This window comes from Hemisphaericaspora subhashii (genome assembly GCF_019202705.1).
Source record: "Hemisphaericaspora subhashii strain CBS 10753 chromosome Unknown scaffold18, whole genome shotgun sequence".
NCBI lineage: Eukaryota > Fungi > Ascomycota > Pichiomycetes > Serinales > Debaryomycetaceae > Hemisphaericaspora > Hemisphaericaspora subhashii.
The window spans coordinates 127,165-151,684 of NW_026057280.1; the positions used below are offsets into that span (position 1 = coordinate 127,165).

The 24,520-nt window shown below is 35.8% G+C and overlaps 10 protein-coding genes across 10 annotated transcripts; 7 read left to right on the top strand and 3 right to left on the bottom strand. All coding sequences in view use genetic code 12, as the record gives it.

Annotated features, from left to right (window-relative positions):
• Window positions 1–1,090: 1,090 nt before the first annotated feature.
• Window positions 1,091–2,021, top strand: J8A68_002688 (uncharacterized protein; the record flags this gene model as incomplete). The annotated part of the gene is made up of 2 exons (XM_049406465.1): window positions 1,091–1,106; window positions 1,174–2,021. The coding sequence occupies 2 exons, from the start codon at window positions 1,091–1,093 to the stop codon at window positions 2,019–2,021; spliced, it is 864 nt and encodes a 287-aa protein (XP_049264060.1).
• Window positions 2,022–2,727: 706 nt separating this feature from the next.
• J8A68_002689 (uncharacterized protein) lies at window positions 2,728–4,833 on the top strand (the record flags this gene model as incomplete). Its single annotated transcript, XM_049406466.1, has 1 exon — window positions 2,728–4,833. The coding sequence occupies one exon, from the start codon at window positions 2,728–2,730 to the stop codon at window positions 4,831–4,833; it is 2,106 nt and encodes a 701-aa protein (XP_049264061.1).
• A 277-nt stretch (window positions 4,834–5,110) lies between these two features.
• Window positions 5,111–7,891, top strand: BGL22 (Bgl22p; the record flags this gene model as incomplete). Its single annotated transcript, XM_049406467.1, has 1 exon — window positions 5,111–7,891. The coding sequence occupies one exon, from the start codon at window positions 5,111–5,113 to the stop codon at window positions 7,889–7,891; it is 2,781 nt and encodes a 926-aa protein (XP_049264062.1).
• Window positions 7,892–8,235: 344 nt separating this feature from the next.
• Window positions 8,236–10,293, top strand: J8A68_002691 (uncharacterized protein; the record flags this gene model as incomplete). Its single annotated transcript, XM_049406468.1, has 1 exon — window positions 8,236–10,293. One exon carries the CDS (start codon window positions 8,236–8,238, stop codon window positions 10,291–10,293), a length of 2,058 nt encoding a protein of 685 aa, XP_049264063.1.
• A 271-nt stretch (window positions 10,294–10,564) lies between these two features.
• Window positions 10,565–12,547, top strand: DPB2 (DNA polymerase epsilon noncatalytic subunit; the record flags this gene model as incomplete). Its single annotated transcript, XM_049406469.1, has 1 exon — window positions 10,565–12,547. One exon carries the CDS (start codon window positions 10,565–10,567, stop codon window positions 12,545–12,547), a length of 1,983 nt encoding a protein of 660 aa, XP_049264064.1.
• Window positions 12,548–12,711: 164 nt separating this feature from the next.
• On the top strand, window positions 12,712–13,686 carry BET2 (Rab geranylgeranyltransferase; the record flags this gene model as incomplete). The annotated part of the gene is made up of 1 exon (XM_049406470.1): window positions 12,712–13,686. One exon carries the CDS (start codon window positions 12,712–12,714, stop codon window positions 13,684–13,686), a length of 975 nt encoding a protein of 324 aa, XP_049264065.1.
• A 118-nt stretch (window positions 13,687–13,804) lies between these two features.
• On the bottom strand, window positions 13,805–14,800 carry J8A68_002694 (SANT/Myb-like DNA-binding domain-containing protein; the record flags this gene model as incomplete). Its single annotated transcript, XM_049406471.1, has 1 exon — window positions 13,805–14,800. One exon carries the CDS (start codon window positions 14,798–14,800, stop codon window positions 13,805–13,807), a length of 996 nt encoding a protein of 331 aa, XP_049264066.1.
• Window positions 14,801–17,166: 2,366 nt separating this feature from the next.
• YTA6 (putative AAA family ATPase) lies at window positions 17,167–19,449 on the bottom strand (the record flags this gene model as incomplete). The annotated part of the gene is made up of 1 exon (XM_049406472.1): window positions 17,167–19,449. The coding sequence occupies one exon, from the start codon at window positions 19,447–19,449 to the stop codon at window positions 17,167–17,169; it is 2,283 nt and encodes a 760-aa protein (XP_049264067.1).
• Window positions 19,450–20,743: 1,294 nt separating this feature from the next.
• Window positions 20,744–21,100, top strand: J8A68_002696 (uncharacterized protein; the record flags this gene model as incomplete). The annotated part of the gene is made up of 1 exon (XM_049406475.1): window positions 20,744–21,100. One exon carries the CDS (start codon window positions 20,744–20,746, stop codon window positions 21,098–21,100), a length of 357 nt encoding a protein of 118 aa, XP_049264068.1.
• A 67-nt stretch (window positions 21,101–21,167) lies between these two features.
• On the bottom strand, window positions 21,168–24,350 carry J8A68_002697 (uncharacterized protein; the record flags this gene model as incomplete). Its single annotated transcript, XM_049406476.1, has 2 exons — window positions 21,168–22,858; window positions 24,167–24,350. The coding sequence occupies 2 exons, from the start codon at window positions 24,348–24,350 to the stop codon at window positions 21,168–21,170; spliced, it is 1,875 nt and encodes a 624-aa protein (XP_049264069.1).
• Between the last annotated feature and the right edge of the window lie 170 nt (window positions 24,351–24,520).

Genomic DNA, 24,520 nt, shown 5'->3' on the forward strand with positions numbered 1-24,520 from the left:
TATATCTTATCGGTTGAATACGTAGATAAAACAAATAATTTATGATTTTTGATAGTTTTTAAAAATTTTATTGAGCTAACTAACAGAATTGAAAAAATAAAAATTTTTCCAGCTTTCAAACCAATACTTCCAGAAATTTTTTTAGTATCTAAACAACTCTTTTTCACATATTCAAGAAACTCAGAATATACTTCAGACAAATAAGTTTTGACATATATATATAAAGTTGGATTCTATGTTGTGGTTGGGAAGTTATAAAGTAAATTAAAAATAAAAAATCACGTGACCCAGAATTAAGCCCATAAACTGAACGAGTTTTTTGTTTGTAAAAAGTCCGTGATAGTTTAGTGGCTAGAATTACCGTTTGTCGCATGGTAGACCGGGGTTCAATTCCCCGTCGCGGAGCATTTTCTCAAGCGCAAATGGTTTAGTGGTAAAATCCAACGTTGCCATCGTTGGGCCCCCGGTTCGATTCCGGGTTTGCGCATTTTTTTGATGCCTGTGATCTGTAGATGACCATAACTATTTATTAGAAGGTTTAAAATGGTGCATTGTCTTCAAAAATGATGTAATATGGTTGAGTTCGTTATCGGTTCGCATTTGGGACAATTTTTTTTGGGGATCGAAGTTTATTTTTGACTGCCATTTACAGTACTTGGTGACTTCATTAAGTCCCCGCCAGTCTTAAGCTGAGATTGAGAAAAATGGTCATAATTACTGTTATATATTTTCCAACAAAAAGCACCTAATCGACATTGCTTGGGAGATTAATTATCGGTAAGATATTAGAGTGGTAGTTATTATAATATCCTTGTTCTGTGAAGGAATTTAAATTGAATGTTTTTTTGTTATGGGAAATTTGAAACAGCAACAAAAAATAAATATAAAACCAAGGGAGAAAAATTGTCAAGCAAAAACTTATCAACTTCTTAGCCAATTTGTTTATTATCTATTATTACAATATATTAATTTCCTATTTCATTCTATAGAATCAATATCTTATTCAGATACTACTGCTATCTAACAATTACTACTTATTCAATACAACAACTAGTATTCCTGCTACCACAATACTTAACAACCACATCCCATGACTACATCAGAAGGTATGTGTATAAACCTAGATATGATTCAACTCCAGATGTTTTTTAATTACTAACTTTCTAACAATAGTTAATAATTTACCCAATGACAAGCGTCACACTACAAGAAATAGATTTGGATGGGTGAAACGATTAATGCAGGGTCAGAACAAAACACAATCAATAACGATAGTCGAACCCAATCATCCTCGTCAACAATTACAAACATCATCTGCACAACAACAACAACAACAGCAACAACAGCAACAACAGAACCAAGAACAGAACGAACAGAGGCTGCTTCATAACTATCAAGGTAATTCCAAAGGCACACGACTGGATAATGGAAAAATACGAGACAGAGCTAATAGTGAACTGTCTACAGCTACCGAAGATGAGAATCTTGATTTAACAATACGAGAAGTTGTTAGTAATGGAAGTTCAAGAGATGGGAATAATGATCAACATAGTGATAATTTGAGTACAATTCCATTAAAGTCAATTGTATCTCGACAATCTACCAAGTCCCCTTCCATATTGAGTGAATCACATCATGATCAACAATCAATGGACACTTCCACTGCCGAAACTTCATTAGCTCCAAGTGTCCAAACTCCTCCTCATTATACGTTTGTTCCAGGTAATACAACAACAACAAATGCCCATCCTAACCTGCTTTTGACAACTGCTTCATTGGTACATGATAGAGATAGTGAATCTATAGTTACATTGGCAAGCTCTTCAAGAAGACTTAGAAGAAGAAGTATTGATACTTCATCAAGTACGACTGGTATTCCACCTGCCTCAATAATTGAACGACTTGGTGTACAACCAAGTAGTAGTAATTATGCCACCAGTATAAGAACCAGTGATAGAATAAGTCAGATTGATAATTCGCATTATGATGATCAAACTAGTTCTATTCAAAGTTATAATTAGAGTGAAATAATATATACAGAGTAATTCTATTTTTTTTAGGTTTGTGAAGCTTCATGTTGCAATCTTTTCTATTTTTGGTTACAGTAATGACGATAATGATTAAGTTTTAAATGAGAATTTTGAAATGGAATTATAATTTCTCTATTGAACTGTTAACTTATCTTTGGCGGTAGTGTTGCTTGATATTTCTTCCCTTGGCCCCTTCCTTCTTCTTCTTCTTGTTCATCTTCCATCCCCCTTATTAGCGTATCCCTGCATGGAAGGTTGAAATGAAAACTGTGGATTGAATTGTTTAATTAATTGACATATTATTTCCTGCATATAACCAGTTAATTAATTAATTAAAAAAAAAAACTTTTTTGATTTCTTGTTGAATTGGGAGAAAATCAAAACAATACAAAAAGGAATCATCTTTAATTTTTTAGATTTGAATTTTGCTTCAAAACTCCTTTTTATGAAATAAGATCTTTAACATATTATATATTGTTTGAATTCAACTACATCAGGGGTAAACAAAAGCTTACTCCAATTCAATATTAAAGAGCGTAGCATTTATTCAACAAAGAAGAAAGGAATCTGCCCTGGGAAGAAAATTGCAAAAAAAATAAATCTGTCAACATCCCCCCTTCCAGCAATTTTAAGATAAAGACAACATACATAACCCGCAAGGTAATAATATAAATTACCCAAACATTAAGAGACAAAGATGGGCACCTTCAGTTATAATGACAGCTCCATAGAAGGTGATGTGTACGTTCAAAGGTTGTCCAACTATATCCGGAAAAATGAAGAAGCATTGGCTAATGGTTTACTCTGCTTTTCTAAGAATAGGAATTCAACGGTTAAAGTTAAACCACTTAGATTAAGTTTCACAATTCATCATTTATACTATGTTACTGAAAGAATAGACACATCTCCTTTAGGTGTAGACGTTGGTCCCTTGAATATCAAATTAGACAACCCAAATCATGAACCCACGTTTGTATCATTCATGGCTAATAATGCCAGGTCATCAAAGCATTTTGATAGTGATACTAGATCAATTTCATCTATAAGTTCGATGAAATCTGTTGTTTCTAGTGCATCTGTCTATTGGAGATCCCTTGCATTTAGTAAAGATCCAAAAGTTATAAACAAAGATTTAAAATATTTATATTCATCATTCACAAAGGTCCCTTGTTTAATCTTAAGTGCAAAGACAAACATAAATAGTATAAGCTCATATGAAGAATATCCATGTGACACATCAGTTCCTCTCAAGATGTTTAAAAACTTGCAAGTTTTGGAAATAAATGAATACGATCCAAATGAAATATTTGGTTGGAATACTCTAAGTGAACAATTAAGAATATTAATTATAAGAAAGGCAAGAGTGAGCGATATGGCAGAAGTACTTTTCAATTGGGTTATAGATGATGAATCAGGAAGATCAAGTTTTAACTCACCTAAACAAAATGGAAGAAGATTCACTGATTTCAACGGCTATTCAATCCCAAGTACTGCTGACGATTCATTCAGTGAAATAAATGAGTTTCCCCAATTCAATAACAGTGCATTCAGATACGGAAGACCCGAGAAACCAAGTCTGTCAGGAGCTGGCTCCTTGCCAAAAGACATGTATATAGGAGATCATTTCAATCATCATATCAACAACAACCATAGCAATAACAACAACAGCAACAACGAAAGGAAACAATATGAAAGTCTTCCAGAAGCAAAGTGGGCATATTTGAAGCAGTTAACTGTTTCCGAGACTTCAATTTCTAATATTCCAGCATATACTTTCAAACCATTAACAAATTTGGTTAAACTTAATTTGTCAAATAATTTATTGGAAGAATTACCTGATGGATTAGAGCATTTAACCACTATTAAATACCTAAACTTTTCCGATAATTATATAACGTCCTTAAAGAAATTACCTAAAAACTTAACAAACTTGTTAACCCTTAATATGAATAATAATAAATTGACAGATTTATCAGGGTTGGAAGGTTTAGCATCTTTAGAAAAAATTGATTTAAGAAGGAATTGTTTATCGGAACTTAAATCTATGAGACCAGTTATTTCCTTATTCATCAGAATTCCAAATCAATTTTGCAATGTTTATTTATCACATAATAAATTACCAAAGAATTATAGACTGGATTTATTTAATTTATTTAATGGAGTTAAATATAAGAATTCCATGAAAATAGATGATTCTAGACCGGGATATATAGAACATGCTATGTTACTTGATGCTGATGCGGCCATAAAAGGTTTGGAAAAGTTCATAGAGGAAACAAACAGGCGACAGCTGGTACTTACGGTCTCAATTGATTATTCTGACAATGAACAAACATCACCCAACGTAGATGAAGAAGCTGGCAACTCAACGTTAGTTTCAAATAGTCCATCAGGGGACAAAGTGAATCCAAAACATGATTCCTTACTTCAACCATTCTCAGACTTACGAGTTGTCGCCGAAGTAGAGGAATCACCACCACCTCAATCCCAGCCCAGAAAGTATGAATTGTCACAGACTGCTATTGCCAAATCATTATCACTATTGCATTCAACCCCAAGTTCTCCGCTTAATCCCAACCATAACATCATGAATCAATGCGATTCTCCTTCGCCATACCAGTATACATCAAAACCAAAGCAGTTAAATAATTCGACAAGTTCGATACCATCAAGTCCAAAGACTATCCCACCCATATTGAGGCGATCAAATACGCTTGCTCAGTTTGATCTTGATGGTTCGAATGCAAATGTCGCTCCAAATATCGTTACCCCAGTCCAAGTAACTGCCCATATGCATACATAACTTTGTATTATTATTCAACGTCATTCCTTTTTCCTTGTCATATCTGCATTTTGTATTTTTTTTAAAATACTTGGATTATTATATGTATCTATTTATGTATTATGTAGAATCTAATAGAAATATCTTCCAGCTGCAAAAAATTTAACCCTCAGCGCGAAAAGACAGAACCAAAAAAGCAGTAAAAAAAAACAGGAATTGGCAGCCAAATTTCCAGTCAACCAGTAATTTACAACTTACTTACATTTCTTAGTGGTTCAGTGTTTAATCAATTAACAGAATGGTACTACTAGGGATAATCATAAGCTTCTTGTTCTTTAATTACATTTTATCTTCTGAAAATGTTACCTTCTCACTCAATTCAAAGTTTTCAAATGTTTCATCCGTGAGTTTTGTTAAGCGATCACGACATCAAGAAGCACCAATGTTTATTGTGGAAGATCAATCAGACTTATACTCCTCTGCAGTCCATTACCCTTCACGTACATACTACCGTTCATTTTATAAACTAGCATTGCTCAGAATAATTAAACTAACATTTTTTTTAGCTCTTGGTGGAAGATTAGAAAAAGTTTGGCAAAAAGCATATGAGAAAGCAAGGAAAGTAGTTGAAAAGATGTCAATAACAGAAAAAGTAAATTTAACAACTGGTACAGGTTGGGGTTCTGGTCCTTGTGTCGGTAATACTGGTTCTATTCCAAGATTAGGAATCCCCAATCTTTGTTTACAAGATGGTCCTAATGGGGTTAGATTCACCGATTTTGTAACTCATTTCCCATCTGGACTTGCAGCCGCATCAACTTTCAACAAAGGATTAATGTATCTCAGAGGTAAAGCAATTGGAAAAGAGCATAGAAAAAAAGGAGTTCATATTGCATTGGGCCCAGTTATTGGTCCAATGGGATTAAAAGCTGCTGGCGGTAGGAATTGGGAAAGTTTTGGTGCAGATCCATATTTGCAAGGAGTAGGTGGTGCTGCTACAGTAGAAGGAATACAAGATGAAGGGGTCTTGGCAACTGCAAGACATCTCATTGGTAATGAACAAGAGCATTTTAGACAAGTTGGTGAATGGGAAGAAAATGGTTGGGAGAAATTAGAATCGGCCATAAGTTCAAATATCGGTGATAGGGCAATGCATGAAGTATATTTATGGCCATTTGCCGATGTGGTTAGAGCAGGGGTTGCAAGTGTTATGTGTTCTTATAATCAAGTCAATAATACTTATGCTTGTGAAAACTCCTATCTTTTGAACTATCTCTTGAAAGAAGAATTAGCATTTCAAGGTTATGTGGTCTCCGATTGGGGTGCTCAACATAGTGGTGTCAATTCAGCTTTAGCTGGTCTAGATATGACAATGCCCGGAGAGGTTTTCGATGATTGGTTGACAGGGAAATCATATTGGGGTCCACTTTTGACTCGTGCAGTTTATAATGGTACTGTTAGCCAAGAAAGGTTGAATGATATGGCAACACGAATTTTGGCTCCATTTTTTGCTATTGAAAGTGTTCAGTTACCTTCAGAAGAAGATGTTCCTAATTTCAGTTCTTGGACCCATCATACATACGGACAAGAATTCCCATATCAACATTTTGGTCCTATAATACAGAAGAATTGGCATGTTGATGCCCGTTCAGAATTTGGTGATAATACAGCTCTTACTGTTGCAAAGGAGGCTATTGTTTTATTGAAAAATACTGGTCATCATTTGCCAATTGATAAAGGTGATGGTGTAAGAAGATTACTAATTGCTGGTAAAGGTTCTGGCCCCGATCCTAATGGATTTAATTGCAAAGATCAGCGGTGTATAGACGGAGTTCTTACTTCAGGTTGGGGTTCAGCTGCGGTAAACAATCCTTTTGTTATAACTCCATATGAAGCAATAGCCAAGAAAGCAAGGGAAAGAGGAATAGTAATTGACTATTCTAGCAATGTTTGGGAATTGGACAATATGGAAGATCTTGCCGACTATGCAGACATGGCTATTGTTGTTGTGAATACATTTTCAGGAGAAGGTTATGTTTATGTTGAAAACAATTTTGGTGACCGTCAGAATTTGTCCTTATGGCACAATGGTGACGAGTTGATCGATACGATTGCCTCAAAATGTCGTAAAACCGTTGTGGTAGTCACATCTACCGGGCCAGTAAACATGGAGAAGTGGATTGAGAATGAAAATGTTGTGGCTGTGATATTTGCTGCTCCTTTGGGTCAATTTGTTGGTCAAGCCATTGCAGATGTATTGTTTGGAGACGTAAATCCATCTGGGAGACTACCATTCACACTAGCTAGAAAGAAACAACATTATGTTCCTATCATTGATGATCTAGGAGGAGAAAAGAACCCACAAGATAATTTCGACCGTGATATATACTTAGATTACCGGTTTTTTGATAAACATAATATTAAACCAAGATTTGAATTCGGATATGGATTATCCTACACTTCTTTCAAGGTTTGCAATTTAAAAATCTCGGAAATAAATCCACCTTCAGAATATTTACCATATCCACAAGAATACCTACCTCCATTTAAGACAGTAGAGGATGACGTCTGTGATCCAGAAGATGCCTTGTTCCCTCATGATGAGTTTGACCCAGCACCTGGTTATATTTATCCATATTTATATAATGAAAATATCAGATCAATAGAAGATGATGATACCTTTGACTTTCCTCGTGGTTTCACACCCGATCAGCCAACCAGTCCAGTTTTGGCTGGTGGTGGTCTAGGTGGAAATCCAGCACTTTGGGAAGTGCTTTATGAAGTTAGTGCTGAAATCACCAATGACGGAAAGTTTAAAGGTGGCTATGTGAGTCAATTATACATTGAATTCCCAAGTACAATTTTAGCCTCCCCACCTCGTGTTCTTCGAGGTTTTGAAAAAGTATTCTTGGAACCTGGGAAATCCACCAAAGTAAATTTCAACATTTTGCATAGGGATTTAAGTATCTGGGATCCATTATCCCAACAATGGATAATACAAACCGGAACATACAAGGTGTATCTTTCATCATCTAGTAGAAAGGTTGAGCTTTGTGGTGAAATTGATATTGGCTGTTGAAGATATTTGTTAATTAGTTTTTGCTCATTTAATCCATTTTCTAGAATTAGTCTTATTGTAATCATACATAGTTTTATATATTAAGTAAATTAGAAATCAATTAGAATATATATCATCATCAATTGCATTATTAAGCTCAATTAATTTCAACTTTGACTAGGTCGTTCCTGCACCAGAAGTTCATTCTTATGAGTGACACCTGGTAGCACACACAAATCCAAGAGACGCGAATTTTTTTTCTTCCACAAAGAGTTTACTGATTTTATTTAACCAAAACAAGAAAACCATAGAAAATCAAGTAATCATCAAATCACACTTGTATCCATCTTCAAGTAGAAGCCATCATGTCGAGTCTATTGAATAAGTACCAGAACTCAAGAAGACCGCGTTATGAGTCCCAGAATGTGGAAAGGATCTATCCTTCATTGTCAGGCTTAAATGAAAGAGATCAAACCAAATATCAATCGTCATACTCGGATAGATTTAGAGTCGACCAAACAACAAGGCAATCTCCAATTAGAGAGGACGCTTCAAACAACCATGGGAAGTCGGACGCTTATTATCTGAAGAGAAACAACGAGAATCCTTATAAAAGCTCTACTGAGCAAGATAGGACATACAACAACAACAAGGATCGCTACCTAGGTGGTGATCCTTATAAGTCAACACAATTGCCAGAATACAATGGAATCAATAGAAAATATTCTACATCTTTCAAGAAGGAAAGTCCTACAACTACTCGCAGATTGGCAGACGACAGGGATATGGATTCAACAAAATATAATACAGAGCTAAATCGAATTCGAGATATATCCGACAAATACATTTCTAAGACCACAGATCATCATTTACGTTCACCGATCAAATCATTGAGGACACCAATCTCTGGCGTCCGAAGACTGAAGAGTTCGCTTTACAAAGTATTAGACTCACCTGCAGGATCAAGTACATCTCACAGAGTATCCAAGGTTCCAAGGAAATCAACACAGAGACAGAGTGGAATTTTATCCCGTTTGGTTAACTACTTTACCCATGATGAAATTGATGAGATCGATGCCCTAAAGAAATCTGCTAAGGATGTTCTCCGTTTAGACCCAATAACCGAAAAGAAGGTTTCGTTCCATTCTGATATTGACGATTCATCAAGAAGAAAGAAATTCGGGTTAAATTTTGAAGACGATCCAGTTGATGACACAATTAGATCTAGGAAGATCTATGAACAGCGGAATATTGAAGTTGAAAGATACAGAGAACGTGAGGAGGACTATAAGCAACGCATTCTGTCCTTAGAAACTGACCTATTGAGAGCGCAGGAGCGTGAAGAAAGGATCGCTCGTGATTTAGGTAGCTTGCAACGAGAAAATGAAGAGACAGTAATACAATTACGAAGAGATATAGCTCATCTTGAAGAGTTACGTGCATCTATGGTATCTAGGCAGGAGCTACTCAATGCAAAAGAGCAAATAAGTCAATTACGAGAAAGAAACAAACAGCTTCTTGCAGAAAATAATTCCAGAGTTCCTGCAGAAGAACTAGCTAAAGCAGAAGAACAGATATCTCAATTGCGGGAAAGAAACAACCAGCTAATTATAGAGGGTAAGTCTAAAGTTCCACGAGAAGACCTATTCAGAGCAAAAGACGAGAATTCTCAATTGAGAGCAAGAATAGATAAACTTAAAGTTGAGGTAGAATCCAAGGTATCAAGAGAAGAGATGCTTAGCGCAAAGGAACAGTTATTGATCAGGAATAAGGAATTGGATGATTTGAATTTTGAATTGAAGAATAGTTTGGAAGAATGCAGAAAAGACTTGCAGTCCCAGATTGAAAAAAATAAGCTTCTAAATACTGAAATGAATATGCGGGAAAAGTTACGACTTGCTTCTGAAGAGTTGGAACAAGACCGAAATTTATTGTTTAACGAATCTGCCCAAATTTCTAGAAAACTACAAACTTTGCAGAATGAATTTAAAAGTATAAAGCAGAGCAAATCACTTCCCAATATTGAAGACAAATCACAGAATAAATACCAAAAAACCGAGAAAAATATTGAGACAGCCATAGATGATTTAAATGAATATACCAAAGCCCTTTCTCGCAAGGATTTAACAGCTTATGAGACCTTCTATAGCGATGTTAAGAAGTTCTTGGACGATTCAAAATCGGAACTCCGCAAAGCGATTGGGGCTTCAATTCTTATGCTGGAAAACAATGACGAAATCAAGAGATATTACCTGAGTCTCTTTTCCAACCTTTATACTTTGAGAAGGTTATGCGATCTTTCATACCTGCTGCTCAGACTCAAGGCTCTCATCAGCACTTGCAAAGTCTTGGAGTCATTTAAAACTTCCGAAGTAGACGTTGCAGATATTTACCAAAGGTTGGCTTTAGAAACTTTAAATTAATTGTATTACTATTGTAAAAAAATGCTGTTGAAAATACAGACATCACTGTAAAATTATCTATAGAGTTACTTTGTTTATTAATCTATTTTTCTATATTTATAAGAAGAATCAACACCTCAAAATATTAATGCCGAAACAACCATACTAGATCAGAAAATTAGCATTGTACGCCGTAGGCTACGCGTCAGAATTAAATTTTCGAAATCAACAAAAAATTTATTACGCGTAAGCTTAACAACACTCTATTCTACAGAGCTTATCTAACCAGACGATGGAATCTACTACTTCTTTACCTATAAAGCTTCTTCCATCAAACTTGCGTCCCATAGCGTTTAGGGTACTATCAAAAAAACATGGGTTAAATATAAATACTGATGCTCTTACCCTTTTGACAGAAGTGATCAGTTATAAATTTGGATTTGAATGGAAAGGTCCGAAAGCACAACAATTTCTAGAAGAAGTTGCTAAAGTATGGAAAGCAGAAGATCGGGGGTTATTCATCGATGGAGCTGGTTTGAAACAGGTTCTAAAAGATATGAATCAGAAATCGGAATCTCTGTCATTTAGTGACAAAGCCAAAAGATCAGATACCCTTGAGGATATAGAACAAGAAGAAATACTTAACTGGGAAGATTACTTCAAAATTATATCTCCAAACGATCAACTTGCAATAGTTTTTGATAAGAATAGAAAGCAATTTAGTATCAGTGCAAAAAAAGGTTCATCGTTGATGCAAAGTTTATCAAATAATTTACAATCTTCAATTGAATTGTTCACCAATCGTTATTATTTGTTGGTGGATAGATTATCCAGAAATGAGAACTTTCAAAAGTCATCAATGGCCAGCATATCATCTATTAGTTTGAATTTAAAGGAGGGGAATCTAACAAATGAAATCACTTTGATCAAGAACGTGCTAGGAAGAGATGGTCAGAAGTTTATTTTATTTGGTTTATTATCAAAGAACACAAATGATGAATATATCTTAGAGGATGCAACTGATCATATCGAATTAAATTTCTCTCAAACATTCAAGACTGAAGGTTCCTTTTACTGTCCTGGGATGTTTGTAATTGTTGAAGGGATTTACTCTGCTTCGGGAGGATCTTCCAATCAAGCACACGATTATATAGGAGGTTGTTTTTATGTAAGTAATATTGGTCATCCTCCGGCAGAAAGAAGAGACAAGAGCTTAGAAGTATATGGTAATCTTGATTTCTTAGGAATTCACAGACAAATCCAGCCACAGAATGGGGAAAGAATCACAAAAATACCAAAAGGATTGAAAAAGAAGTTGACGCACCTAGAAAGGGGACTCGCAGATCACAAATTTATATTCCTTGGGTCAGACTGTTTCTTGGATTCTTTTAAAGTCATGGAGGGGTTAAAGAAATTCTTTCATAAATTGGAGAATTCATTAATCGAGTCTATGGAATCAGAAGAAACGAGTACACCCCTAGCCATCGTTTTGACTGGATCCTTTACTTCAAAACCATTGACTTCTACAAACTCATCAGTGTCTAATATTTCAAATTCCGAGTCTTATAAGAGTAATTTTGATGAATTGGCAAACATCTTGAGTAATTACCCGAATACTGTGAAGCTTTGCAAACTTGTGTTGATTCCTGGAAAGAATGATCCTTGGCATTCTACTTACTCTCTTGGTTCTTCTACCTTGAATCACTTCCCACAAAGATCAATTCCGAAAGTGTTTATAAACAGACTAGAGAAAATGTTACCTAAAGGAAACTTAATATTAGGTTGGAATCCACTTCGAATAAACTATTTATCTCAAGAAATTGTTATTCTTAAAGATGACGTAATGACTAAATTCAAGAGGAATGATATGATTTTCGCTAACGACTTGGAGAAAGAAAAGGAAATAGTTCAACGTGATTCAGCTAGTGACAAAGATAGGATAGACACTCTTTTGCAAGATAAATCAGAGCACTTACCTACTAAATTAAAAGAAGCAAGAAAATTAGTGAAAACTTTATTAGATCAGGGTAATTTACAACCATTTATGAAAAGTTTGAAAATAATCAACCCTGTTTATGATTATGCCCTCCGTATTGAACCATTACCTAATATTATCGTTCTTCATGATTCAACCTTTGATAATTTTGATGTTACTTATAATGGTTGCAAAGTTATAAATGTTGCTAAAATTGTATCAAACAATTCACGAAAATTAAATTATGTAGAATACTATCCAAGCCTTAGGAAGTTTGAATTTAAAGAATTGTACTTTTAGGTTGTTTATATAGTATTACATCATCACATCTTGTATCTTAGCCCATTACATAGAATCTTTGTATAGCATTTTATATACAGGAATTTTGAACTTCTCATTAAATGATGATTCTTACATTTTGTTTTTAACAGACTTCCCAACAGTTGAATCAATCACAACAAAGGATGTCCAGTTCAGATTTCATCAAAGAAAAGCATGTACAATATGTGATAGAACAAGATTCACATAGATCATATGAGTATTGGTTAAGTGAACACCTAAGAATGAATGGATTGTATTGGGGTGTGACTGCTTTAATTACCATGAATGAACTTGATGCATTAGATAGGTCGCAAGTGATAGAGTACATATTGAGCTGTTGGGATGATAGGTCTGGCGGGTTCAGTTCATTTCCAAAGCACGATGCACATATATTGTCGACGTTGTCTGCATTACAAGTTCTTAAGATTTATGATTTGAAGTTGTCAATGCTTTCCGAATCCCAACAAGAAAAATTAGTTGTTTTCATAAAAGGATTACAATTGCCAGATGGTAGCTTCCAGGGAGACAAATTTGGCGAAGTTGATACCCGATTTGTGTATACTGCCGTATCTTCGTTATCTCTTTTAGATGAATTGACCCGAGAAATTCTGGAACCAGCAGTGGCGTTTATTATGAAGTGCAAGAACTTTGATGGAGGGTTTGGAATGTTACCAGGTGCAGAGAGTCATGCTGCTCAAGTATTCACGTGTGTCGGTACTTTGGCCATAGCTGATAGGTTAGATTTAATAGAGAAGGATAATCAGCTTGCGTCGTGGTTGAGTGAAAGACAGGTATTGCCAAGTGGAGGTTTCAACGGAAGACCAGAAAAATTGCCGGATGTATGTTATAGTTGGTGGGTACTTTCTTCCTTAGCAATTTTGAATAAGAAGCATTGGATTGACTTGGCTAAATTAGAGAACTTTATTCTCACATGCCAGGATCTTGAGGATGGTGGCTTCAGTGATCGCCCAGATAATCAGACGGATATTTATCATACCTGCTTTGGGATAGCAGGATTAAGTCTAATTGATTTTGAAAGGTATAAGTTCAAAGAAATTGATCCTGTCTATTGTATGCCACTTCAGATAACGAAAGATTTCAAAAAATGGAAATCTTAACCTTATAATTTTTTTATAGAGGAGATTTTATAGTGTATATTTACTAAATCCACTTATGTGCTATACAAGAAGAGAATTGGTTCAAAGTAAATAAATGTAGATTTTCTATGCTATGTATCTAATTTAGAATGTAATTAATGCTATAAACTTTTTTTGATTCTTTCACTTTCTGTGCCAGACGACTACGTGGAGATTTAACAGTTGGTGGCAGCACACTCTTCGACTCGTTAGCAGCAAGACTACTCATTATCCGCCTCCATCTAAATTGGCAAGCATTGGGAGTTCGACCATTAAAGAAAGTAGATATTTCTCTCCATCCTAATTTTTTTACCTCCTTCAAGGCCCTTAGCATTCTATCTTCAGGAGCAGTCCATGTTGATGATTGCTTAACTTTTCGCTGACCTTGTTGAGGACGTGGACTTGAGTTTGAATTAAGATAAGGACTGCATTGCATTCGTATTGCAGAACTACGAAGAAGAGTTTCTGAGTTTGGAAAATAAGGGTGACTTGCTATAGGTTGTGCCAAACCTTGATTTAAGTGGATTACTGAAGCATGGTTGTTATTTAACCTTGCGTAGCTTTTCTGTTGGAGCAACGATTGTTGGGGACCAGTAGAAACATTATTCATTGAACAGCCTTGCGAGATATCTCCTTGAGACTGAGCTCTTGGAGGAAGAATTATTCTGGACTCTTGTTGTTGCATTTCCCTATTAATTGGGGCTAGTACTGATTGATGTCTGGATGAATTAGTGCCCACTGGGTGATGGCCAATTGGCATGACTATGGATTCACGGTTTTCATTGAAATTTTGCATTCGTAATGAAACCACTCCAGGCAGAGGAAGTTGTCCTGACTGCAAGGGAGTAACCGACTGTGCGAAGTTTTCAGGTGCATAATGGTAAGCCTTCCCACCATAGAAATTGGGGTGAAAACTTTGGTTAGTGTCGTTCATTTGAATTTGTGTTTCCTGTTGTGGGAACCATTCTATAGTAAAATTTGGGCGCATGCCCATGGATTGTTCTTGCTGTCCATACGTTATTGACTCAAGACGACGCCCAGAAGCTTGTGTGTTGGTAAGAACAAACCCTTGATCAATATAGCCTGGACTTATCATTGTTAAAGGAGAAATAGACTTATTCTTAGTGTTTGAGTATGATAAAGTTGTAAAATGTGTAATAACAAAAAAAAATCGGAGTTGTATATATTTTATAAGAATCCTAATTGCAAAAGTGTCAAATTACAAATCCATCCTTTCTGGATTTATATATCATTTCAAATGATATGATCTCCGCTTAATATTTTAAACACACTGCTTGGGACCTAAGAGTTTTAATTTTGATTTTTTGTTATCAGATTCATGTAATTCGTAAATATCGAGTTTAAGATTTATTTTTTATGCAACCGAAGTTGTCGCAAAAATATTTAACCGCGATAAACTAAGTTTCTTGTTTTGGACAAAAAATAAAATCATCAACCAGTCATCAACTAGTTTTCCGTTTCACAAAACACTAGTTAAAATGCTTAAACTGTTCCGATGGGTATGATTGTAGATACCTACCGGAGAATGGTTTCAAGTTTCCCATTTATTCAATACGTCTATTCTACTTTCCCTATACCAAAGGGCCTGTGGTGTAACCGATTAGCCGGGGAAAGAAAAAATTGGAGCAACAAATGCCGCTACATTCGTTTCACATTAGTTCCTTGGAAGACCAAGAATTTTCCATGTACGTTTAGGTTCGGTTCTATAGAGGTGGGGTTGTGTTGCTTCTTCTAGAAAGTTTCAAATAGATGACCATCTGTAAGAATTTTTTTAGTGATAAATCCGTGTGATATCTCCTGAATTTCATTTCATCATTAGGATTCAGGCTGGAATATCGATATGTATTACTACTAGAGCAATAAGAATCGACTACAGTGCAAAAACTCGATCCGAATCCTTAACGGTGGAAGACTACTCGGTTGAACTACTGAAGTATGACCAAGATTGAGCACTTTTTCTTCAGAGTAGCAACGAGTAGTTCTCTTTTAAAATATGCTTGGAATCGGTTTGGTTTTCTTAGATTTGTGTGAGTTGTTTACAACTTTTTGGTTTTCTTCAATCTTTTCCAAACTAGCTTGGAATCTCTAAAATTTGCGCAACTTTCTGATGATCTTTGCGCCCAGCAGGATTTTACTCGTAAATGCGTTTAAAGGCTTGGGATTGACTTTTCATAAGCATAATATAGAAATGAAACACATATTCTACAATTCTCCGAAACAGGGGAACACGATTTATTTTCCCCTTAACCTGAGGGCTGGTCTCAATTTTGCAAGCTGTCAACAACTAGTACCTATTCGAAGATATTTTGGACCATCTACTGGAAGTATACTGCGAGCTATATTTCAGCATTCGGCTTTTTCTTTTGTAGGTCTAGAGACTCAACAAGTTTGCTGGTCATTTTTCTAGTTCAACAAGGACTTCGTGTTCCGATGCGGTCTTCTCTTGGCGGTTTGAGAGGATTTACCTATGGAACGGTTTTCTGGGTCTTGAATTAATCGCGTTACGTCACCGAATTTTCTTGGGTTTGAAGCGACGATAACCGAAGGGATGATTTAAATTCGTGCTATACAGTTGTAATCTATGATATCGATTTGAAATTACTTCGGCTTGTTTTTCCCAAACCATTAGGGTATACATCAAGTGGGAGAATGAATTACGAAGATGGATTTTACATAGGTTTCCCTACACTACCCTTTCGGAGTTGTTAGCAGAGAGCCGCACAAAATAATTAATACCCAGACCTTTTTGAGGAATTGATTGTCTTCTTGTAACGCAGGAAAAGCCTTAGAGACCGGAAACGCTCGAGTTTTGAATTTTAAGTCTTTATCTCAAGAAAAAGCCTGGAAATGAGTTTCTGTATGTGTTGCAGTTTTAGACATAATGGTGAATCGGGCGAAGAGATTGCATATTATCACAACATACAAGAAATTTTAAGAAACACAGGAAAGCAAATTTTGAAAAATAATTGCTCCTTATTCCGTGATTCAAGAAAATAAAAGGAACATTTTTTGAAACGTACGAGCTTTCCCAATCTGATGCCAAAGCTTTTTCTTAAGCTGTTTTTGTGTCAAGAGTAGAGGCAATGTTGTAAATTATCGATCGGACCGATTTGAGCGGCATGAACTATGCCGAACGATGTTGCTTTCTGCTTAAGGTCATCATCATGAAAAATGGTTGATATCTAGAGCGATCTTGTCATATGTGCATGACATCATTGTTGCAATCACCCTGACCGAGCTTCCTGAACGGGATTATTTGAATTTATGTGTCTTTAGTAGACTTATGCAGGTCGTTGCATTTTGAAAAAGTGATAGACCCGTTTGAACCATTTAGAGAAACTATCTGGTGATGAGTATGCATTTACTTGAGAAGATCTTTCTTGATTCGTAATTCATTAATAAGTCGTATATACACGAAAAGAATTTATACCCAGAGAATATTTATACACCAGAAGAACCAAATTTTCTTGCCCATTCTTCATGTTTTGCTAATCCTTCCTTAGAAACACTTGGACGGATATAGTCCAAACTATGGATGAAATCGCAAAGTTGTATTGGTCTGATTTGTTCAGTTGGAGTCAGAAGCAACTTTTCCCCTAAAGCTCGTAATGGTCCCATAGCTGCATCTTTGGCCAAAGCAGTGATATCGGAACCACTGAAACCCTCTGTTAAATCTACCAAAGACTCATAATCTGCTTCAGAAAGCGTGTTTTTCTGGTACTCTAATAACTTCTTAAGTTGAGCTTTTCTTGTTTCTCCCTCTGGTAGTGGAATGTATTGTCGCCGGACAAATCTTCTTCTTGCAGCTTCGTCAATAGACCAAGGCATATTGGTAGCCCCCAAAATTAATACTCGTGACACGTCGTCACTTTCAGATTCTCTCCCGGCAGCAGCACTTGAAAGTTCTGACCATTGTACCAAGAATTCATTCTTTATTCTTCGCATGCTTTCTAATTCGCCTTCTGATCTTGTGCATAACAAGGAATCTATTTCGTCCATAAATACAATTGATGGAGCTAATTTCTTGGCTAACAAAAATAGCGACTTTACCAATTTTTCAGATTCTCCCAAGTATTTCGAAGTCAAGGAGGATGAGCTTATTGAAAAAAAAGTTGAGTGTGATTCCGTAGCTACAGCACGTGCTAACATAGTCTTACCAGTACCTGGAGGGCCAAACAAGAGCATACCTCGAGTTGGTTCTCTTAAACCACGAAATAAATCAGGTCGCAAAAATGGATAAACTACTGCCTCCTTTAAGGAATTCTTCGCACTTTCTAAACCAACGATATCATCCCAATATACCTCATCTCCGTGGACAACAATATCATTCAAGATTTGTTTTGCTGAAATGGGGTCTATTCCTCGAATGGATGCAATTAATTCATCTTGCTCCTTATCAGTCATTATAGAATTCGATGGGTCGTTATTCGGTGCAACTTCCTCCTCCTCTTCATCATAAAGACTTAGCAAGTCATCCATCGCTGGATTGCTTGTATCTGCTGTTTCTTTTCTAGAGGTCGGTCTGGCTTTCCGCTGTTCACTATTCTTCTGTTTAGATTGTGTTGTTGTCTTTTTCTTGGGTTGTGTTTTAACGTATTTGTACTGTATGTTTGATGTCGATTTTGCCTTAGGTGGAGAATTTACAATCGGTTTGGTTGCGTTCTGATGCTTGGCTGACTGTGTTTGCATCATTTTTTGAACATTAATCGGTTTAGGTTTGTTATAAACATAGACTCGTTTAGTGGGTGTAGCATTTGAGACGTCCAGCCTTATATCAGGTGAACTCCTAGATTTAGGTTGTGGGGTAGCCTTCTTCTGTTGCTGAGTTTTAGGTGCATCGACATTGATTTTGGGAACATTGATTTTCGGAACCAGCTGGCTCCTATTAGTTCTTTCTGTTTGCTTAACAGCTAGGTCGTCCATAGATTTTGAAATAGCATTAACTTTTGTCTTCTCAGGGGGGAAATAGTCACCCGGGGGATAAAGACTATTGAATCTAAACATATCATCCTCTCCAAAGTCGAGTAAATCGGCATCTTCTTCTGACGGTTCAGAAACCCCTGATGAAGATCTTGAACTGCCAGGTTGTTCTATACCTTGATCAAAATCCTGGAATAGGTCATCAGTAGTGCTACTTTTATATTGAGATTTCGCTGACGTGTCTTTGACTGGTTTCTGCCAAGATACAACCGCAGCCTTGGAAGCTTGTTGAGCAGACTGTAATCTAAGTGTTGAAGGCGGTGATGTGTGTCTTGATGCAGGACCACCATTAGAATGCGGTCGAAGTGATTTCATCATTGGTCTTGGGACATTATTTCCAGAAGTGAGTGACGAAACTCTAAATGACGGAATTGAAGTCGTAGATTTCGGTTTGGTGTGGCGTGGAGGTGGAGGGGGCGGCACTTTGCCTTCGCGTTTCGACTTCCTATTGACCTCATCCATTCTCAATTGAACTCGTATTAGATGTTTCACATTCTGATCTCGTATTGCTTTTAATTCTCCAAGAACAGTCTTACTTTCAGCTGATAGTTTTTCACTAGATTTCTCAAATAATTCAAGCTTATATAGCAATGAAGTGTGTAAACTTTTCCATCCTTTTAAGGCGTCTGCAAGCTTTCCGTCTTCTTCTAATGTTAAATTCTTTATGGTAAGGTTGCAACAATCTGTATATGTCTGTTGAAGTTCCTCCAACAACGATAGTTGAGGTGGCTTCTTTCTAAACATGCTTGTAAAAAAAGTTTCCTTTTAGTTGTGGGAAAGCCTTTCTATTCTATTTGCGATGGATAACACCCTTTGTCTTTATTAGAAATTTGATGAAAAGGATCAATGAGTTGCTACTCCATTTAAAAATTATGAAATTCCTTGTCCTATTTTTTCCCCTTATTTTTTTTCGTGTGAAGTTAACAACAGTCTCATGCCCTTTCGCACCAAACAATAAAACTCAGCCGCAAGGGTGAGGCAAAATATGGTAAACTTTAACGGTCAGAGTTTACTTTATCAGTTTATTTGAAATAAATCATTCTTTAGCAAGGATAGGTTAAATCAAGAAAGGGCCTACTAGAATGCAGAAAGAAATCCAGTTCTATGAAAGAATAGATAGGTACGTTTTTACGACTAGGGTCATTTTCATTCTAGATGACATTTATATGAATCTATTTCAATCCATAGCCCTGGCAAACACTACTAAAGATCATTCGCATTAACTTGAATGATAATTACTAGTTATAAAATGTTCTTTAAAAGATGTTGTGATACAACGGGATACTCTAAAGTTTCTAACCTTTGGAATATTCTAAATAACCACTATTTATCTATCCGAACGTTTATCAACAGTGATTCAACAACTCATTAAACCTAATCCAATACCCTCTAACAAGTCTCATCCGCCAAAAAATGGCACGAAAACTTCCCTAAATTAATAGGCGAAATTCTCTAAACAAAACAAGCTTTCACAATTGAATTGCAAACGAACGTAAATGAATCAAATCTAATGAATCAAAATACTAAAAAACTGCCAAATTTCAAAATTCGGAGGTCAACTTTCAAAGAACAAAAAACTTAAAAAAACAATTCTAAAAAAATTGACATTTCGATGAGTTTTTATACAAAACTTTTCAAGATAATCCGGGTAACTTGTAATTGCCCCCCCGCCCCCCCCAGATCCATTTTTGACAGGGCCAAATAAAAAAATAATTTACCAAATGATCTTTAGTTACAACGAAACCCAATTGCTATTTGGCGACCTTTCTTTTACAACAGATAAACAACAATTATGGATTTGAAAGGAATATTAGTACAAACAGGCTTATTCATAGCCCTAGTGCTTCTGTTTGTTTTGAAAAGCATATTAAGTTTGATAATTTATTGTCATTTGAAATACCCAGAAGTAACCAATACAATATTCATTTGTTTGGGGATTTATATTGTTTATCGATTAATTATAAGATCATTGAAAATGTGGTTGAATTTAGTATTATTCGTAATAAAAGTGGTTCTAGTTATAACTTTCTGTGTTTTTATGTTGATTTTATACGTGCGTGGATTACAAAAATTCATATATCAAGATGTTCCATTCTTACAACTGATATTACTAACAATTACACAACAAGGGGGTAATGCTAAAAATGCATTTCAGTGGCTATCAAATTTAAATTTTGATAATTTAGGGTTTTCAGAACAAACCTTTCATCAAGTTTATGAAGATTTAGATGATACTGCGGGGTATTTTGTATATGCTGAACAACATTTTAGTAATCAGAATATGGGAAGCGGTAACGTACAAAAAATAGTTGAAGAAGGAATCGAATATCTTCAAGAGAATGTTGATTTCGAACAATTTGGCAATAATATAGTTAATATGCTTAACAATCTTTAGAATATGTAAATACTGTAATAAATAAAATAAATAAATGTAAGAGGATCTATAAAAAGCTAGATTTTTTTCATACATTTGAATTGACACTTGATTCCTCTTTATCCTGATGATTTAGTTTCTCGGGTTCCTCATCAATACAATGAAGACCATGATCGGTGATAAATATGGTACTAACAAAACAAAGACCAATTAAGGGAATGGTTAAATAAAAGAAATTATGGAGGGATTTCATGTACATGGTCTTAACTAAAACAATTTGTTCTGCTGATAAGCCTGTTGTATCAATTTGTGAATAAATATGAGTTTTAAGATTGATTAAATATTCCTTTGGAAGTATGGAATCTCCTTGAAGCTGTTGGTTCACTTGTTTTAACAAAGTATTGCTGACGATTAATGAAGCTATTGCAATACCAATTGCACCTCCAAATGATCGAAGAACATTTCTGGCACTGATAACCACTGCTCTTTCAGACTTTTTGGACTGACTTTGTGCTGCAACTAATGTAGGCTGGAAAGTCCAACCAACACCACTTCCCATTACTAACAAGATAACAACGATTACTCCGTAGTTGGTATTAATGTTAAAAAGTAAGGTCAATCCACAAGCAACTGTCCAGACACCATATCCTACTAAAATAATCCACTTGTAATGGCCCGTTAAACTAACTAATTGACCAGCCAAAGTAGATGAAATTGCTAAACTGAGAACTAATGGAAGCATCAATATAGCAGCGTGGATTGGATCTTTCTCACGAACGATTTGGTAGTAGTATGAGATATAATAGGTGAATCCATAATAAGCCATTCCATAGAAGAAATTTGAACCTAATATCATTGCAAGAGAAGGTCTTGTGAATAACGATAAAGGAATCATTGGTAATGTGGGGATCTTCCATTCAACCAAGACAAAAATAATTAAACATAATCCACCAACCACGAACATACCAATGACTAATGAACTGTTCCACGCATATGTCGAACCACCACCACTCAAGGGAATCAACAACAACGTCAAACTTGCGGTACTGAAAAACATACCAAGATAGTCAAGTTTCTTAAACTTTTCCTTTCTACTTAAAACACTGTCTAAGTTCTTGGATGATTCTTTAGTATCGATGAAATACCAAATAACACACATAATTGCAGCAATTAAAGGAGTCATCATATGATAAAAATTTCTCCAAGAATTCTTCTCAATAAATGCAGCCATTATAAAAGGACCCACCGCATTTCCTAACCCAACTTGAGATCCCAATATACCTTGATATTTCCCTCTTTGTTTAAGAGTACAAATATCACTCACCATGACCATTGTTAACGATTGAATCCCACCTCCACCTATACCTGTGAATGCCCTAAAGATGAAGAATTGGACCCCTGTTTGAGCAAACCCACAAGCAAGATCGGCGATACCAAGCACAGCCAACGACGATAACAACATAGTTTTCCTACCGAAAATGTCAGCTAATCGACCGAAAAGCACTTGACAGGCACAATTTGCTAATAACGAAGCTGCCGAAGCCCAATTGATGGTTGTTTCCGAATTTAAGTCTTTTCCTATACTAGGTAATGCAACTGTTATACTAGTTTGGTCAACAAATGATGCAAATAAACCTAACGATAGAGCTGCTAGGCATACCATTAATTTCTTTGTCGGGAGTATATTCAAATGTGCATCTCCTAGTTTATCCCCAAGGTCAGCCCCTTCTGTAGATGTACTAAGTTGGCAGCTAGTTGCTATTTCATTGTCTTTATGATCTATATGTTCCTTGTCTTCCGACATTTTTGTATTTAGATTGTAGATCTATTATTATTTTTCGTCAATAAAAAATAGAAGGTTCTATATCATGTATGGCTGCAACAAAAGAAATCATCTATTATTTATGAGTAATGTCTCACGAGTGGAACCCCCTGCACTTTTATATAATTTTGCAAAAAAGCCATTGATGCAAAAAATATGTTAAAATTTTTTATCCGAGCCCGGTCGGAAAAATTTCCGAGCAAAATGTGTCACTTTTTAAGTCCGTCCAAAATTTCTGAAAGGGGAAAGTGTAATTGTCGCAGATTTGTAATCACGGAAATATTGTTCTTGGCACATACATAGTTCTTTATCCATCGGTAGAAGTCGGTTCGGAAAACCAATATAAACTACAAGATTCCTCCCTAGCGGTTAGTGACATGCCCCTCTTTAGTTATTCACACATTTAATTCAAACCATTGATTATAGTTGGAGGGGTAGACTTCTATAACCCTTTTTTCATGTTGAGCTACAGCTGATAATCACTAAGAACAGAATGAACAGAAGAAAATCGGCAGCGAAGCATCACTTCTAAACTCATCTCTGTTGTGTATTATAACTTATGGTCAGATTCATCGATGATGTCACGCGCGGTGGGTTTTTGATGTGTTATACGTCCAAGGCATCAAATTTTCGGGAGAATTGTTCCAAAATTTGCTCAAACTTCAGGAGCATTACGGAGCCCCCACTGACAGAACAACTGGTGATCTCAATCTCAGAACAAGTTTCTTCATAGATCAGGTTCCAGAACATGGAGTTCTACGGGTTGCAATAACTTTTACGATAGTTTTGAAATTTACGGCAGCAACTGAAATTTTTTAATACCGACTGAAATTTCCTGATTAATCATGGATATTCCGACAAAAAATACTTGTTTCAGTTATAACTCCGGTGAAAATTTCCCGAAAGAGACCAAACAATAGATGGTAACACAAATTTAATGAATTGGTCGTTCACGAAAAAGGACTTCGTGGCCAAGCTGGTTAAGGCGTGAGACTGTTAATCTCAAGATCGTGAGTTCGATCCTCACCGAGGTCGCTTATCTTTTTACCTGATAATAGTTTGTATTATTTAAACAATAATGGTAATTTTTTGGTGGTTTGTAAAAGGTTTTGGTGATTTTTTTTAAAAATGCAGGATGGAATAAAAATAAAAATGAGTGAATGAACTACAATGTATGTATCGAACTAATTAATAAAACATCTTTATATTAAAACAATATGTAATGAACCTATATAAGACAGAGATGCGATATATTTACTTCTTACCACTCTTCTTAATACCACCACCAATTAATGGACCACCTTTCTTTGCTTGTTCAGCCATTTTCTTTTTGGCATCAGCATCAGCTTTTTGTTTGGCTTTGAAAGCTAAATCTTCATCGTCGAAATCTTGATGTTTCTTCTTTGGAGCCTTCAATGGCTTGGCTTTACCTCCTTGACGTCCAGACATATTAAAAGTATCTAAGTTGTTGTTGTTTGGATAGAGAGAGTGCAGAAAGAATTGGTGATGCTCTGATTTGAGATTTTTTTTCTGATGCCAATCAAACACACAATCCTTCGTACCACCACTTGGCCCCTTAGTGCGAAACTTTCACTTGGGGAAGAAAAAAAGAACGATCA